Genomic DNA, 18,067 nt, shown 5'->3' with positions numbered 1-18,067 from the left:
TTGGCGAAAACTGTTGTTTTCGCCAAAATCTAATGTTTGATAAAATCATGTGGGCTGCCTTGTAAGTATCGCGATGGAAACATCAGCGATATTTGCAAGGTAGTCCATCTTGGATACGCCCAGTAACGCCCACTTTGCATCTCATTGGAGATGCAAAGTGAGGCGTTGGGAAAAAGGGTGCTAACATGCGATTATGCATGTTAGCACCCTCTTGTAAATAGGGCGCTGGTTTTATCTCCGCTTTTTTGGCCAAAAAAAGAGGCTCTAAAATAGAACCATATCCTGATAGAATAGGACTCGCTGATGGATTATTGGCAATCTTATGGATTTTGGGCAGTGTGTACGAGACCAGTGTTCTCGGATGTTTGTGATTAAGAAACAGAAACCTATTCTCACTAATGACGCCTTTTGTTTTGGTCCCTCAGTCAAATGATTTGTCGTTCGATATTAGGGTGGGGATTTCAATCTAAATGGACATATTATTCAGTATTACTCAACTGGCGATCGATCTCATTGCCATATATGTTTCTGTCTTGAATCACAATTCCTTTACCTTTGTGAGAAGGATATATATCAATATCGGAATTATTTTGAAAATCCAAGATGGTCTATTTTTCTACAAGCCTGTTATTGTATGAGGATGTCATTGCTTTAAACAGAAATATCTTTCATCACAATTTTTTTGAAATCCGTCATTTCAAAGGCTATCATGTCATTACTGGGATTGAAGGTGGAGTGCAGGCGAAGACGGGTGTTTATGGAGAAAGGATAGGCTGTTTCTGTGATGACAAAGGAGAGGTCTTTACTCAACAAGGAAATGTCTGATGAGGATAGAGTGTGGGGTGAGAGATTGAAAAAACATTCACAAACTGATTTGTCCGTTCTGCTCATCTGGGAGACAATGACTGGCTGAGCCATTGTCACCATGACAAGATCCACAAAACTATGTTCTTTTCCCTCAAATCGAGTTTCTTTTGTGATCTCTCTGGTTTCTTTAACCAATGGGGACCAGAGATATCCCCGACTAAGCCTGTGTAAATAGGTGCTTGTACCTAGCCAACACAAATCCAGACTTCAGTTATTCCTAAGCAGTCCCTAATAAATTTGAGAATAACATTGGGTGTTTTGGCATGTTGGTGAAGGGGGATGCCGTTTCCCTGTAGCTGATCTAGTAGCAGTAGCTCCACGTGAAGTTTATAAAACAAGGATGAGAATGCTGAATCATCAGAACAGAGTAGTTGATGGCAGCCGAAGAATAAACTGACTCCAGAATCTGCTGTGAAAATCCTTCGGGCCTGATTCACAAAAGTAATCTGAGACAGAATCCTAACTTTACCACTGTCAGTATTCACAAAGGGCATTTAAGAGTAGTAAAGTTAGATTACTTTTGTGAATCGGGCCCATTGAGGTTTTTTTAAGGTATTGATTGGCGGTATGCTGTTCTAAAATTCCACCCTCTAAGTTGTATGAAGTTAATATTTTTTATATTTTGTCAAGTTGTGAAGTTTGTGAGCATCAGATAACATTGTTGGTTACCGCTAGCTAAGCAAGCTGTGGAGGACTGACAGTGGTAGCAGCTATGGACTATAATGCAGAACAAAAGTAGAGACTGAGAAACTCTTGTGTGCCACAAGGTTGAGGCTACTGACTGGCCGTCTTTGCCAGGTTAGGGAACAGGAACTTGGAAGTTCTACAACGAGCAACTGGAACAGCTTCCCTGAGCCTGAGGGAAGGAGTTGCTTGCCGGTTAGTAGGGGTTCTATAGACCCCCTTGCAAGAAGGAGAGTCTATCTAGAAATGGAGAACCACAAGGACCTGGAGCATGAGGGCCGGACTTAGCCCGCTGCAAACAGGAAAGGATCTCATGGCCAGGCCAAGTGGTGAGGCATTGAGACCCTGGTGCCCATAAGGCGTGCCCAAAAGCACCTGTGATGCTTTGGTGCTCACAGAAATCATGGCTCATGGTTTACCCCAGAGAGAATGAAGTGTGTGTGATATTGTGATGCCTAGAGTAATTTTATTGGGCCAAAAGAAGCCAAAATATGGTGAGATGTTTGGCTGTACATCTGGATCGTATAACGCGGATAGTGGTTACTTGGCTCTCTGATGTATCACAGCTGCAAACTGAGGTGAGCTCTTTACTTTATTTGGCTAGTGGGTTTGTGTTTGGGCTCAAGGAAGGACCAAAAGAGAAGATCGAGCCAGCCACGATGAGAGCCAGCAGAGCACAGCCTTCTGCTCATGTGTATGCTGTCTGCCTCGCCTCTTCAGCAGGATAACTCACCACCAATAATTGTGTAGCCCCTGCCACAGCCACATGAGGACCAAAGGAAGCCGAAGCGCCTTGAGAAGTTTGACCCTACATCCAGATTATATAAGGCAGCCAGCAAATACTTGGACAGTTACTTGGGCCTCCGGTGGGTCAAACTTGCAACCTGGGATGGGCTTCTGACTTTATTTGGGTGGTGTATTTCTGTTTGGGCTTTGAGACCATAGATAGCAAGACCATCAGCAGGGCTGGTGGAAATTCAAAATGACAGTATCTCGAGAATGTGCTGGATCGCACACCACCAATAACCGTGCGGCCCCTGCTGACAGCCAGCTGAAGCGGGCCCGACCATCCCCACTTTAAAACTAAGATACAGGGCATGGGAGCAACATTACTGGAGAATTGTGACTTTGGGACAATTCACATGCTGCCTTGAACTACGTCTTGTTTCTTTTGGGTAGATGAGCGGAGAACCCAGACGGGCCTAGAACATTTGCACCTAGCACTTTTCTGTATTGTACACTATCTGTATTCTGTATTCTGTATCTGTATTGTACACTACCTAACTAATAACAGGTAGTTTCTTCACAGAGTGATTGCTACCTGATTATTGTATTCCTTATGTTTGCCCTCTGACTTTTAAATACTGTATTGCATTGTGTTTAAAATTAAATTATGTTTTTTAGTAAGTAAAAGCAGTGGCTGGACAATTATTTGGACCCCTTGCCTTTGCTACCTTGAGGGTCATGTGTTAAAGTGGTATGCTTGGTACTGAGTTTTGTGTTCAACACTAAGGAAAAGGCAGAGCACATCAGCGATAAAGGCTCTCATTCTTACAGTGTGAGCTCAGTAACCCATGAGAACTCTGGACCTCCTAAACACGTTCCTATACCATCCTACACCATTGTTTTTCCTTAGTTTTTTTTCCTTGAACTTGGCAAACTTCAAGAAGACTATGAGGTTTCATAAACATGTTAAAAAAATTCTTGTAGCAAAGAAAGTTTTAAAACTTCACACAGCAAGAATATTAATGTGAAGCCCATGTTTAACCAAATGCAGCTGGAAGATTAACAAAAACAGAGACAGCTCTATCACAACACCATTCAGCATACAGACAACCAGGTTGAACAGCGATAGGCTTACAGTCTAACACTATAGCTGTACATACCTAACTTTAACTGATGAGATGTGATTAGTTCACATTCTAGCTCCCCAATAACACACGTCTCAATGCTTTCTCTTTGAAAGGCAAATTGATTGATAATTCTGCTACACCGTGCCAATAATAGGGGCGACACCTATCGTATTCCAAAAGAAGCATGTCAAAATCCTTGTATCAATGAGTATGTATGCCTGTTGTATGTCCAACCCAGTAAATCCGAGAGAATTACAAACAGACTGTATATATAAGACAGGGGGAACAGACAGAAAGAGTACGCTAGCACATGGCATCAATAATATTCTGACTATCTGGACCCCTGGTTTGAAAATCTCATTATTTCTCTATTGTTTAGTGAGGGCAAAGTAGTAAATCAGCTAACACAGAATAGACTGCATATTGTTTTGAAACTGAAAATATACACTTTTTCATAGGATGGCCCCCAGAGAAGTTCAAGCTTCTAAGATTACCCAGTCAATGATCTGGACCTAGTTTTTAGCTTCCAGTGATTATCAACAGCAACATTAAGCAAAGGTAAAAGCTTTGACCTGTATTTAGTGGAGTTTGGGTTCTTTTGTAGACATGATCATTCAGGTATTAACAGAAAAAGTAAGTTTTGTTCGTGAATGACAGACCATGGGTTTACCTAGTAGGTTTGATGGCAGGCAGCTCCAGAAGCTTGTTTTAGCCCCTGAGAAGATTTGGATCAGTACACAGGTCTTAATTTCCAGTGTATCCAAGAATAAGTAGTTTTTTCATGAGAGATTTTCGACTATGTGAGATTATTAACAGGTCCGTCAGATAAGCAAGCAGGTAACCATGAAAGTCAATCAGTGTTTAATCCATGCTTTGGTGGAAAGTCAGTGTATATTTGTAAAAATTAGTGTGATGTGCTGGAAATCTCTATGGATAATGATAGAAGTCTAGCACGTGAATGGAAGACTGCTTTGATAAGGGTAATTGAAGGTTGTGCCTAATTCTAGTAGATGCATTGTACAGCCTTTTTCATATACGCAAGTTTGGAAAGTTGTGCTAAATTTTTGAGGGAATAGAAATGCATATTGGCTGATTTTGTGATTTTGTTAATGTCTGTGATAGAAGACAGTATCGGCTCAAGTGTGAATCGAAACTTGCTGGTTATGAGGGTGACGGAGAGAAACCATCCACCTTGAATTCATCGATTAGAGCTTGAAAGAATTTGTTTCTCTGTTTATGAAACATGAGGAATTATATTGTCAAGGGCTTATTATATTTTCAACTACCTATCTAATGTGATGATTGGTGTTAATCATGATAGTGGTGAATAGATGATGTTTTGATGACGATTAATATTGAGAAAGACTGGTGGATGTACAGCTGATCCTCGTGAACACCAACCTCAAAAGATCTAGATACAGATTAAATAGGAGAGGAGCCATTATGGAGCCCGGGATCATACCACACAACATTGCTGCCTTATAAGATATGTGCTCAACAGTCTTGATCGATGCAAATCATATCAAGACTTGTACATGGAAGTTAATGCAAGGCTTTGTTTGAGCCTCAATGGTCATTTGTATTGAAGCCATCAAGATCAAGGAAAACAAAAATATGAGATTCTCCCTCAGGCAGTATGCATAATTTTCTTGTGGAGGGTGGAACATTTTATATGAGTTCCTAATGAAGGAAAACATGCCTTACATTATTTGCACTAGTGAAACTGTGGATTCACAAATTATCTGTCTGTTGTCTGTTACTCTTACAGCCAACAATTATATGATTTAAGAATTCCTTCCACCAAGTAGGGGCACCCATTATTTGCAATCAATTTTAATAGGTTTGATACTAGCTAATTGCTGTTTTTAGCATGTTTTCTTTTCATCTATTGTGGCTACTCATGCACATATTTATGTCAAGTGATTCACTTAATCTAAATATATCTGGGGCTGGTGAGAGTGTGCTGTCTGAGAAATGTTACACTATGTTTGTTCGTGCTTACAGATGTTTTCTTAGATTTCAAATGAATTACTTTTATTTCTTTGTGGTTTTATTGGTACAGCTATGGTCAACCTTTCATTCTCCAGAAATGGTCCGGATAGGTCTGGAAAAATCTCTGAAGGCCCTCCAACTGGACTACATGGATCTGTTTATCATCCACTGGCCAGTCAGCTTTAAGGTAAAGCTTTAATAGCTACATTCACTACTAGGTATAAGTAATGTGCAAAAGTGGTCGGAAAAAAGTGAGAAAATGCTTGAACAGGCAGACTTTGACTTTACAGCATTCTACCTGGTGGACAGAATGCACTTGAAATAAAAGAAAAATAGTCCGAATTTATCAACACTGGCTTAATGAGATACTCTATGGCGCAACGTGACTCTCTGTGTGGAAATTGTGGTGGCGTTTCAGCCTTCGGTTGTTTACCGTGCAGCCAGGCAGACTGGCTGAAACTCAGTCATGAATTCTGAAAGATTGAAGAGCAGCACAAAGATTTTTCAGTCAGTCGGATTGGCTACACCTTATCCAATCAGAATTGGCTCCTGTATGCAGGTACGTCCAGCCTTTTTGAATGGTTGCTTAGACACCACCCTAAACGGTGGAATCACTATGGGGCCGATTCTAATCCTGGAGTTTTATTTTACATACAAATCGGATCCGTATTTTTTTCCATACAAATCGTACAAGTCCCTTCCAACCCGTGTAGTACGATTCGTACAGGAAAAATACATACAGATCGGCCCGATCCTTACAAATCGGATCGGGAAAAGCTGTACGACACGGACTTGTAAAAAAGACCATACAATTTGTAAAAAGGCTGTACAACCCGTCAAGTACGATTCGTACCGGGTTGTCAGCATGCGATTTGTATGGAAAATGGCCTGTATACGGGGAACGACTCGTACCGGGCTACGAAGCGAACCCCTATACGCCTCGTACCCTGGTATGACTCGTTCTGGGGGTACGACTCGTACCGGGGTACAGGTCGTATAGGGGTATGAGGCGAACAGGGGTCCCCCCACATGCGAGGCATGTGTATGGTGCATACCCCAAAATCGCGCATGTATGCACTGTACATACGCGATTTTGGGGTCCGCACCGTACATACGCACTTTTGGGGTACGGTGCGTACATGACCAGTACCCCTTCAGCACGTATATATGCACCGTACCCCACTTTCCGTGTCATCGGTACGCACCGTACATATGCACCGTACCCCTGTATTCATGGGGTGTACGACGCGTACATGGGGGGTCCGTCTCCTACTGTTTTCGGGGCGTACAATGTTTTCCCGCCACTTTTTGGCTCCTGTAAAAAAAGAGCTGTACGGAGTGCCGTTTGTACGATTCGTACTTGACGGGTTGTAAACTGCTGCCGGGAATACTTGTGAACGTCGCGTACAGGGCAATCTGAATCGGAATCGCTTGTATATACGAGTTGTATGGTCTTTTTTACAATTTGTATGGACAGCGTCTATTTGTACGGATCGTACTTCCTAGGTTGTAGGGGAATCCTTACAAGTACGAGTTGTATGGGGAAAACACTCCATACCACGATTTGTACAGCGTTTTTCCAGGATCGGAATCGGCCTCTAAGCTGTTTCTCTTTTTCAGGGTCTGGGTTAATTTGTTCCCCCATGCTTTCTATCTTTTTAATTACTGCTGCTTCCTCAAAGCATGTTTGAAAAAACCCATCTCCAAATATATTTATTTTATCCTGGGCTGTGGGTGCTGTAAACACAATTTTCCCCCCATCTTTCAATGCTTGGACTGTCTGGGGTAGTTTCTGTTCAATAATCTGTGAATTCTGAGTTTCTGAAATAAACCCTGACATATTTACTCCTTCTACAACTCTTTGAACCTTTTCAGTAGGGCCCATATTAATTTGGACAGTCACAATTTGTCTAGGCACTGTCTGTGCATCTGCAGCTTGTAGTTTTTTCACTGAATCAGTCACATTTAAAGCAGTAACACCTGGAGGTATCACTGTCAGTGCTGAATCAACAGGTAGTGTGTCAATCTGAAATGTCTGCACATTTCTTTCATTCTGTATGTCTCTCTGTTCAACAGAATCAGTAGCCACTGTAGTACTTACTAGTACACTATTTTCAGTATTTTTAATGGGAACCACATAAAGTGGCAGACACTCAGTTAGCAATGCATCCATTATTTCATCCCCTACATCCTTAATTATTTGAAGCTTTTTATCATCATTAATTCCCTTCTCCTGCATCTGGTGCTTTACCTTTTTATCCTCACTTGCTTTGTCTCTTGCGGTCTTTTCCCACGTGCTTAAAGCCTCAAATTGTGCAGCTCTAGATGGTGTCTTTATTTCACATAACACTTCCCTTAATTTGTCAATAACTTGCAATTCAAAAGTACCATCTTTTGGAAACCTCAAAGGACTCTCTTTTTCAGTAATCTTGCACCATTGGTGAACCCACATACATGAATTTTGTCCCAAATTGGTAGACATAAAATGCACGGGTGTTCCTTCAGGCGCATCATCAATAAAAAAACGAATTTTTCACTTTACCTCCCAACCGCTTCTTTAAACCTTTGAACAATTCAATTTCTGCAATATTTTAATGCAATTTATTTTTTCCAATCCTGCCACAATTGACAGTTTCAGTCCGTTTAACTCCTGCTACTGACCCCTTCTTTACAAACAGGGCTCACTACACACCCACTGTCTCGTCCAGTGCCAGCACGGCCCTTTGTGACGTTAGTTTTCCTCCTGCTACTAGCCCTCCCTATACAAAATCTTACGGCAATCTTTTTCTGAGTTTTCTCTAATCAAAATTCCGTTAGTAACAACATGAAAACACCACCATTGTCTGTTCCGCTAAACCAAAGGAATAGATTTATTCATTTACACAAGAATTCTGTATTTCCAGTAGGCAGTGCTTACCTCTACCCTACCACAGAATTATTCAGTTTCGACGATAAAGTAGCACTTCCCTCTACCTTACCCTTCTACCAAGCAAAAGGCTAACCGTTTCTCTGGGGATAAAACACATGTGGAGACTACAATGCTCCTGAGAATTGAGGCCAGAGTTTCACAAGAAAACCTATTGCTATTTCACTCACACACATTCATACCGACAATGTTGTCCATTCGCACAAGAATTCTGTATTTCCAGTAGGCAGTGCTTACCTCTACCCTACCACAGAATTATTCTGTTTCACCGATAAAGTAGCACTTCCCTCTACCTTACTCTTCTTACAAGCTTAGGGGAGACCTGTTACCTTCCCAGGGATAAGCGTAATCAGAGCTCACAATTGACTCCTGTTCTTTAGGCTGAAATTTCACAGGTGGCCTTCGCTATCCATACACCACTTTCACACGGAAAATATCCCTAAAGATAACACACGACGATGTTACCACTTTGAAATCAGACAATGGGCTGTGCGACTTCACTTGCCACACATTTTTCCCAGTCTACATACAGGGCAACCAGACAATGCACTGTGCGACTTCACTTGCCACACATTTCCCCGTCTGCCTACAGGGCAACCAACTTCCTACGTCCCGGAAGTCTGTAGACAATTGACAACATAAAACGCAATACAAACTCAACATAAAGTATTAGACATAAATCAATAATCAATAAATCTGTCCTATGGAATTACCAATTTAATCAATAAAAAAAAATAAAAAAACATCAAGTCAAAATGAGCAAAATTTCATCCACAGTCAAAACCCTTACTATTTTTCAACACCACAAAAAACATACCTGCAAGCACGTTAACATTTCACAACCCTATTAATACTCACACCACTCCAGCAATCTCATTTTTGCATCATCTTTCCAGTACTGCTTTGCCAGTCCTCATGTTCTGAGCACAGGAATCAGGATTTTCATCTAACTTGGGCAATTATTTTCTAGCGCTAGGCATTAAACTAACTATGCTCCTTTTGTTGATGGCACTAACCTTAACTCTCCTACCAAAAACTGATCCAGCGGTAATTACCTGCTAATTTCCCTATTCAAAACCTCATTCCCTATTGTTTACCGCTGTAAAGGGTGAAATGATGGAACTTTTGATGACCGTGTTTCACCAAACAGGAGACTCTACATAAATATGAAAATTAAATGCAATCAATATTTAAGATAATAATAATGAGAGTGGTGAGTTATTTTAAAGGGTTTTATTTTTAAGTCAAAAGTTAAGGTTCTCTGGCTCTTTATTCATTAGTCAAATATCAATCAGGTTACAGAATTGAAAAATAGGAAAAATAGCATTAATACAGAACATATTACAGTCTACATATAAGCATAACATATAGGAAGGGAAATGTGGCACATATTGTCAGTCAAAACTCTTAAAGAGTTTCTAAGAACAAGAGTAAGTCTTGCAAGGTTAATCAATAATTAATAATGGCAAAAAACTCACATAAAGAGAAATAAATGCATAGGACAAATACATCTTTTCAAAAGCAGTTAGTTAAAGCATGAAATTTAAAGTTTAGCACCTAAAATCTAAATCTGTTCTGATCCTTTCAGCTCTCTCTCTGCCTCGCTGTGCTGGCCTGTCTCTGTCTCAGGCTGCAAAATAGCCCCCACAGACGCAGCCCCTCCTTCTCTCTCCTCCCGTCTCTGTGTCCAGCACAGAAACTGGGCCTGGCCCTCAAAAAAAGTGAGCAAAAAGAAGGCACCCCTCCTACTTGTAAGCCATATTTCAAGCAAAAGTTCACGTGCTCGGTCCTCATAGCTGATCCAATCAGAACTTCAAGACACATCATCTCCCCATGGGCTGACTGGATACGTCAATAATCAGGCGTGTTCCTGTTCAAAGTTTAGTCTTGTGATTATGAAAAAAAATGTGTGCTCTTCACTCCACGTTTAAACAGGCTACAAAAATATGCAACATAGTGAAGGTCGAAGAGACGCAAACAGGAGGGCGTGATTTATTAACAAAGCCCTTTCATTGAAAGTTGGTAGGGAAGAGGAGCACATTCCATTCTAATGTTCATGGGTAAAAACTGCAGTTAGCTGATTCCACTGAAGCAAACTGAAATCACGTGGTTTTCTACACTGTGAAACACAATTCAGCACATTTCTACTCTTGCAAAAATACATGATGCCATTTTGAAAGTACAAATACATTGTCTAAATTAATGTGCATTCTGTAGTGAGATTACATATTGATTAATCACATATAAACATGGCTGTTCAACTAATTGAGCATGTTTTCACATGAAAGCACCTCCAAACTGAAGCATTCTGATCAGGCCTTATGTTTTCATCTTGCTTGCGCCACAATCTGCGTGCCATTTTGGAACTCATGTCTGCAGCTTTTTGTCATATAATAATGCATACATTTTATAGGTGAAATCTAAGCTCCATCACTGTCACTGGGCAGAGAGGCCCATTATCATTCTGTATGTCATAATTAGGCCGACATACAGAATGATAATGGGCCTGATAGCAGTCTGTGCCAGGTCGGGGAGGGGCTGCTGCAGGCCACTTATCACAGCAGGAGCACGAGCTGGCCCCTGCAGTGAGAGTTACAGGCTGCTTGCAGGGCGCAGCTCACGCCAATGTCTGAAATTACGGATAAAAGGCCTCCGTGGAAGAAACCCTTATGGACAACGGACAAGAGGCCCAAATTACGGGCAGTGCGTGAAATTTACAGACGGTTGGTCTCCCTACGTGTCACTCACACTGTCTGTCTGTCACTGTCAATCGTCATCACTCTAGAGATACAGACAGTGAGTGAGTGACTAGGTGTGAGTGACCACAACCAACGCCGCATTGCGTCGGCAGCAGTCGCAGCATTGGACTTTGAGACTCCCGGCCGGGCCGGGCCGGGCCATGTCTGCACTGTCACTCGGAGTCTGTCGACCGCAGCAAACCACGTGTAGAGAAGCCAGCACAAATTCAGTAAGTGAAAGTTAACATGGGAGAAGGGACCAAACAGTATTACTCCTGGAAATATTTATGTACAGTGTGAAGAAATACCTGTTGCGCCTGCTAAACTTCATTGAAGAATCCTGCCTCGCTTTCCCCGGAGTATTTCCCTCACAAAATGCTGCTACCCTCTCCCTAACAGTGAGCATATCTGTTTGGTACCTTTCAGTAATGCCCACTTCATTCTGTGGTCTACAGTAAATGCATCTGAGTTGCCACCTTTTCAACACTGGATTTCCAGATCAGACCTCAGTGCAACTGAACATTGATGTCACAGTAAACGTGTACTGAAACTGCACATCATCTTTGCTCTTGGGTTTAAAAATGGGATGGGATTGCGCAGCTATTTTCATGCAGATTTTGACTGAATAATTGGCTAACACATCTAATACTTGGTCCACAAATGTAAATGTTTTATCGGGAGAGCTTTTTCTGCTTTTCTAATCCAAAATCTTTTTTTCACTGCTGTGCTTGCAAAGAGAAGTGCAGGAACAGAAAGAGCTGCTAAGGTTTCAGATTACTTATGTGTGACATTTCTGTGTTTTTGATGTGCTCATGTGTGGCATTTGTTGACTTTCAGTGACACTGTAGCAAGTAGAAACAAGGAGTTATGCCTAGTACCATTGTGCACACACACCATACAAGGTGTGTACAAAGGATGAGCTGCCATTTGTTTACTTCGGAGCTTGCAGTTGCGGCGTGGAAGACATATATCTTGAATGGTGCTAATGTACATCACTATATAATATTGGACTTGAGGCATTTAATACAGCTGTCCGAACTAGCATTGGCCTGTCATGGTTTATAGCCAATTCACAAAGTGCAGATACAGGTCTCAGAATATAAAGTGCTATTGGCTATAAAGCTATGCAGGTGGACGGTATTAGTAACACAACACACTGCATTAAAAATAAGGATTCTGATTGACTTTCCCCATAGTCAAGTAGAAACAAGATGTCCCTTGGTAATTTCTCAAATAGTACAGAAACACAACTTGTATTGAGGTCACACATTCCAAAGGATACATTTTAGCAGTCCATGTAATAGAACCTTAAAAAAGCTTAACATACAACAGTTCTTGTTATATCACCAAGATATATTTTTTTATTATTAAAAAACAAATACATATATCGCAATAATATTCTAAAAACAATTAAAAAACAATTACAATAGCTATCGATGTCAAATTCCTATACTGTAAAAAAAGAATTTACCATAAAAACTCCAATTCATGTAATACAATTGATACACAAAGACATCACATACCCAAAGAGAAAAAAAAAAGACAATATATTCTGCCATTAAATGAACATATCCGTTCTGATTTTGTTTTTTAACCTTTAAGCGGGGTTGATTTGTATTATGTTGGACAGTTTTCTTCAATTAGCTGTGACGTACCTGCAGGCTTTGTTGTGACTACGTAATAAGTGTTATTTTTTAGATTTCTGAGCCTTTCTTGAAAACAGACCTGTATTTATCAGGCACTTTAGATTCGCAAGGTTGGGCAACTATGTCACAGATTTCTGCACTTCTGCCCATTCAGCCACATATATTGTTTCTTACCAATTGGACATTAGATGACCTCCTTGATGCTTGTAAGCTCCACTTTACCTCTGATCCTTATCTCTTCCGAAGTTCTACAAGGTGGCTCTCACCAGAGACTAAACACGCTCTTACGCAAAATTAGCAGCCCCGCCTGTGCCGGACGTTTCAGCAGCTACCTGTGTTAGAGGCCGGTGGGGCTGACAGAGGGAGCACAATTTGTTTTTGGGCATGGGAAGGATACAGTGTATTCTGTGTCACCATAACAACAAGTCCTCCAGGCCCGTGCCCTTCATAGCTCACTGTGTATTATTGAAAGGACTACAGTCTATGAACAGCAATTAACAAAAAGATCTTTGTGTTATTCAGAATCCCACTCACCCATCTACATTAAATACAAATCTGTCATCTGTATGTTACATAAGGTGCTTTGCAGGAGTCATATTAACCTTCTATACTACTTAGATTAAAAACTGGGACTAGACAAACACGAATCTCTCCAGCAAGATACACACTGGGAATGCTAGACTGCCACTCGCGTTTCACCTTTATTAGTGTAAATCTGAAGGGATGTTGATTATTGTAGGTTGTAACTTCGGTAGTGCCTGCTCCAAGTTAACAAGTCAGAGTGGGGACTAGTCTTGAAAATTAGTGCTATTAACACTGGTGCCCAGTTAAACCCCTCCCAGTATCTGTATATTGAATACATTTTAGATTCATCATTAAAATGGTTTCTGATGACTATTTATGCATAATTTGAGCGGTGCAACTTTGGGCTGACAACGGTCTGCGTTGGGCTCAAGTTGGGCTTATATTTGAGCAGCTTTGGGCTTGGTACAGGTCTCAAAATCTGGCAACACTGGTCCCCGTTTCATCACAGTCGGCATAGGCTGCCCGCTTCAGAAGTGGGCTGCTGCGATTGGGAGCTCTTTCAAGTCCCGTATGATCCGGCAGCTCCTGCGCTGCCGGCTTCGTGTTGCCGAGGTCCCCCACAGCCCCCAACCAAATGGGGTGGAAAGGAAGCGCTACCAGGGAAGGATGACCGTACATGTCGATGGAACCTCTGGAGTGACTTCAACTCGAGGCCTCCATCTTGGCCCCCATCTTCACATACATTTTTAGCTCAGACTTCAAGAAAGCCTTTTATTTTCATTCTGCTTTTAGTGGGGAAAGGCTTCTTTCGAAGAAGGCTTCAGCTTTTAGCAAATGATTCCTGATATGGTCATCCGCTCATTAAAGCAATGAGGTGCAGTACCACACCTTGTAGCTGGTGGCATGGCATTTGCAAAGAAATTCTGGGCTGATTAAAGGCGTGAAAGATACTGTTAGGCAGACTCCTATTGATACATATTATTCAATTCTGAGATCAAAATGGAAGACAGACAGCTAATATTTATGTCCCAAATGGGCACAGGACCTATAACTAGTAGAAATGTTAGAATGCAACATGTCAGCCCAATGTCTTTGTCAATGAGAACTGTTTTTCCTTTGTTCACAATTTTTACCTGCATCTTCAGTTGCACGTCTAAGTGACATGCCCTTTGAAATCTCAGCAGAAAATTGCCTTTATGTCTTGTTATTGAGGATGTGATGTATGTTTTTTTAAGTCCTCTTCTCATTCATTCTTTTTAGCCTGGAGATAATCTATTGCCAATGGATGAAAATGGAAAAACGATTTTCCACCATGTTGACCTGCGAGCCACATGGGAGGTATGGCATTGTACAAAAATGCGTTTAAATAAGAGTGTATACGTGGAAGTGCTTGTCTCTGGAAATTCTTTAGCTAGCTCTGTGTAATTGTGGGTGTGTTTAAATAAAGTTTTTACTACCCGCACATCAATAGGTGACACCAAGCTGGGAATGTTAGGTTGTAGCTAGATGGTGTGCCCCCATGTTATTGTCTTTGTAATTTTGTCCATGTGTTTTGTTCCTGTAAGCATATCTTGTCTCCATGTTTATTTTTCTCAATGTTGGTGTCGTCCATTTCTGGTGTTCACATATCCATGTCTCATTACTTCCATGGGTCAGTGTCACTGTCTCCATTGAAGTTCCAGTGTCCTTATCTCTATGTCCTCAACTTATTGCTTCCTTATTCCATTATCAATTTCTTTATCTCAGTGCAATTTCTGTGTCTCCTTTTCCCTTTGTCTGTTTCTGTCCTGATACCCATTTCAGTGTCCCTGTGACCTAGTTTTCCTTTCCCAACTTTAAATGTCATTGCGTCTTTGTCTCCCTATCCCAGGATCTGTCCTTACAGTCTTTGCCTCAGTGCATATTTACCTCTCCCGGTGACCATGTTCCCCAGTAAAGTCTTTTTGTTTACCGCCAATGGTGTATGACCACAGTGTACCCACGCAGAGCAGGCCATGCCCTCTGTATACTCTGAATTGTACAGACAGGGCACTGTGATATACTGTTGTGTCTTCTTCTGGGAACATACAGGGTATGCCACAGGTAAATAATGTTTGTGTTAAAATAACAAAACCATTTTAGAGAGAATTGGTGCTGAGTGACTCCTATATGGGCCTTGAAAACATCTGGCATACAATGTAACACAAAGCTATATCCTTTAAATATTGCATATTTTCATATCAACTGTCTTTCCTCTTGCCTCCATCAGCGCTTTGCTCTCTTTCATTGTCAGAAATGAGCTACTTTCCATTCACAATTCTTTGATCAGCAAATATATGTCTCTATGCATCACTGAAACCTGGCTCAGTTCCCACACTCAGTCCATTTTTGACTCCCTGGTCCCTTAAGGGACTTCAATATACTGGACTATTGGTAATCCAAATAGTTTAGAGGAATCTTTATTATCCATAGTGACACAATCAAATGCTCACATTCTATTACCCCTTCTATTCATCCTTTGAATGCCTCACACATTATGACTCTCACTTTCAGATGCCCACTACCTACACGTTTATCACCCCAAAGATAAAAGCCAGTTTTGAAGCACAGATTGCTAACTACTTTTCTACTTTTCAAAAGTTGTATTTAGGGAATCCCTTCCTGTTTGATTTCAATATTGATTTTGACAACAACAAAACAAAACCATAAAATATCCCAATTATTTCATGCAGCTGTACAACCTCCATCAATACCTGTCCCGCCTGATCCTGCACCTTATCGTTGCTGGATCCGTGTCAGTCAAATGCTCATCTCCCATTGACGGTGGTCTGATCGCCATCCCTTTCCTTTTAAATGAATCCTCCCATACCCACCCTCATCGACCAAAACTACACCATAAAAAATCTAGCAATGGTCACTTAAGACCATGCATTGGAGGGGTGCATTGTTAATATGCAAATTCATGACTTTCACATGAGTCATGTCAACTGCACGCTGACTTCACACAACAAGATCTTTGCCTTAGCAGTTGGCCCCTTAAATTAAAATAACAGTGTCAAAAACCTAGCCAATCACGGCTCACTTAGGCACTCGATACAAGAAGAAGAGAGATTTGTAGTCTAGGAAATATCTGACAATACTCCGAATCCCCAATTCCTTGCATGAAACTAGGGGGGATATTTACAATAAAATGCTGGAGCGTGGTGTTACTTCAAAATTGGTAATGCTGCGCTATGACATTTTTTTAAAAACGCGCCTTAGGTACAAAATTACAGCGCACCCCTACGTTTCCTCTAGCGCTGGTGCCAAAAAAGCTGCCTAGCGTCAGCGCAGGCACCCTTATGCCATATTGCAATGGTGCCTGAATGCAGTATGCAGCACACATAGAAAGAGCAAAATACGAGGAGAAATTAATAATTTCTCCTCGTATCTCCAGTCTAAGACCAGGTTTTGCCTGGCACTAGTTTTTTACGCTGCCCCATCCTTGTAAATATGGTGCAGCATCGAAAAGCAATGGGTGTTGTGGCAGAACGCCCTCTGCAACACTCATTGCACACCCCTTTCACGCTAAGTGAAGCTTGATAAGGGGCCTTATTTGCAAGGCAGCATTAAGCCATGTTAGGTGGCTTAACACCGCCTTGTAAATAAGGAGAAGGGCATATCGCCACCAGAACATCACTAAAAGTGACATTCTGGTGGCGATATCACCTTGTAAATATACCCCTAAAATCCTCAATGAAAACGTTCAGTCTTGCCATCACAGCAGCCAAAGGCAAACTACTTTAAAATCGATTTGAATTGCCACCCAGCCAGTGGTGCTGGAACAGTCTGCAGCGTGGGGTGTTGGCCATTGGCACCATCTCACTTAAATCATAAGAGCTTAAAAAAATTCATCTGCTACTGAAAGACGCTAATGAGTGAACCCTCCTCCAGCCCGACAGAGTGGGCCACCTCGAAGACATTTTTATACACATGGTGTAATTGGATGTCCACATTCCTAAATATACAGGTAAAAATGTGTATTGTGTCTATTCCATGGAAATGGTGTTTGGGTGCTAATAAGCACCCAAACACCATAATAAGCACCTCTGTAGGCCCACCCTAGAGTCTTTATTGTTATTCATAGCTTACAATGCTGCAATTATGATTTTGTCAGTTCATTGATTACTTCATGATTTTCGGCTGTGGCCTTGTGTACTGGGGGCATATTTACAAAAGAATGGCGCAGTGCGGCGTTAAGCCATAATTGCTAACGCCATGCTCTGCCATTCTGAAAATGCAGAGATGCACAGTATTTACAACAATACGATGCATCCCTGCGTTTTCCCTACCGCTGGTGCTAATTACAGCTACCTAGTGCCAACGCAGGCACCCTTGCACCATAGTGGAAGAGTGCCTGCATTGAGGGAGTGATTGTTTATGCAGGAAGGTGTCCCTTCCTGAACATAAACAATCCAGAATGGCGATTTGTAACTTCTATGTGTGCTGCATTGTGCAGCACACATATAAGTTGCAAATTGTCATTTTTTAAATGATTGTTTATGTGCAAGAAGGGACACCTTCCTGCACATAAAGAATCATTCATGCCGTATTGCTGTTTCCATGTGTGCTGCACAATGCAGCATACATAGAAACAGCAAAAACGAGGAGAAATAAAGTGTTTCTCCTCGTTTCGCCATGTTAAGACCAGGTTTTTCCTGGTCTAAATTTTGTTCCTGCCTCCTATTTACGCTATCCTTGTAAATAGGGGGCAGCATCAAAATCAATGGGTGTTGCGGTGGAACGCCTACCGCAACACCCAGCGCCCACCCCTTTCACACTAATTATAGCGTGAAAGAGTGCCTTATTTACAAGGTG

At 41.5% G+C, this 18,067-nt stretch overlaps 1 protein-coding gene across 1 annotated transcript in view; it reads left to right on the top strand.

The window, feature by feature from the left end:
- The window catches only part of LOC146854161 (estradiol 17 beta-dehydrogenase 5-like), a 231,623-nt gene that overhangs the window by 71,195 nt on the left and 142,361 nt on the right, over nt 1-18,067 (top strand). The window contains exons 3-4 of the mRNA XM_085651940.1: nt 5,467-5,583; nt 14,492-14,569. Of these exons, the coding sequence (XP_085508066.1) occupies nt 5,467-5,583; nt 14,492-14,569 (195 nt within the window). The remainder of the gene's footprint in view (nt 1-5,466; nt 5,584-14,491; nt 14,570-18,067) is intronic.

This window comes from Triturus cristatus, chromosome 4_1 (assembly GCF_964204655.1).
Source record: "Triturus cristatus chromosome 4_1, aTriCri1.1, whole genome shotgun sequence".
Lineage (NCBI taxonomy): Eukaryota > Metazoa > Chordata > Amphibia > Caudata > Salamandridae > Triturus > Triturus cristatus.
This window is presented reverse-complemented; position numbering and strand designations above follow the sequence as displayed.